Here is an 873-nt window from a genome sequence, read left to right as displayed (position 1 = left end):
GCTGATTATTATTAATGAATTGCTGATTATTGATGAATTGTGGATTGAATGAATTGTTAACCATCGATGATTAAAGACTTAATAGGCTTAATAGGGTATTTAAACAATCAAACAATATCTCAAGAGATTTCAATAAATAAATAAATAAATAAGTACAGCCTGGCAAGAGAGAAATAAATAATTTGAAGAGAGGAAAGGGTAATTGAAGTTAAATATAATGGCAAGTGGTGCTAGGAAAACCTCAGTTCCGTCTCCAGGCCAGATTAAAACGGTAGCCTCGAACTTGGGTCAGACAAAAGACCTAAGTGCACAAATTAATGAGAGTGTCACACAGGCGGTAAACTCAGCAATGCAGAATATGCTGCCTAACCTTATGACTAAGATGTTAGAGCCCCTTCAGACGAAAATAGATGTTCTAACTCAGAACATCTCAGTACAGATGGAAGAATTTAAAAGCCAGATAGTTGAGAATAAAAAAGAAATTGTTAAACTAAAACAAGCGAAAAATATTACAGATGAAAATATGGAGGTGATGGACCAACAGATGCAAGAACTTAACAAGAAATTTGAATCAGTAGAAGAAGCGCTGATGACATTAGAATTCGAGAAGGCGGCATACTTGCTGAGGCTACAGAACATTCCTGAAAATCAAGGAGAGAATATCAAGGAAGTTATAACAGCTACCCTAGCAGAGACGATGGGAATAACAGAAGAGGATATGTCGCAAGAGATAGAACTAGTATACAGAAGAAATTCTGCGTATGCCAGAAGGACTAAGGTGCCCAGGGAGGTGCATATTAGATTTTATAAAAGAACAACACGAGACAAGATCTTAGAGATTTCGAGAACCCACCCAATTAAGATGCAGGGAAA

The 873-nt window shown here is 36.7% G+C and overlaps 1 protein-coding gene across 1 annotated transcript in view; it reads left to right on the top strand.

The window, feature by feature from the left end:
- Positions 1-382: 382 nt before the first annotated feature.
- The window catches only part of CD93 (CD93 molecule), a 19761-nt gene continuing 19270 nt past the window's right edge, over positions 383-873 (top strand). Inside the window, exon 1 of the mRNA XM_015417944.1 lies at positions 383-739. Coding sequence (XP_015273430.1) covers positions 383-739 — 357 coding nt within the window. The remainder of the gene's footprint in view (positions 740-873) is intronic.

Source organism: Gekko japonicus, unplaced genomic scaffold (genome assembly GCF_001447785.1).
Source record: "Gekko japonicus isolate JY-2015 unplaced genomic scaffold, Gekko_japonicus_V1.1 scaffold882, whole genome shotgun sequence".
NCBI lineage: Eukaryota > Metazoa > Chordata > Lepidosauria > Squamata > Gekkonidae > Gekko > Gekko japonicus.
This window is presented reverse-complemented; position numbering and strand designations above follow the sequence as displayed.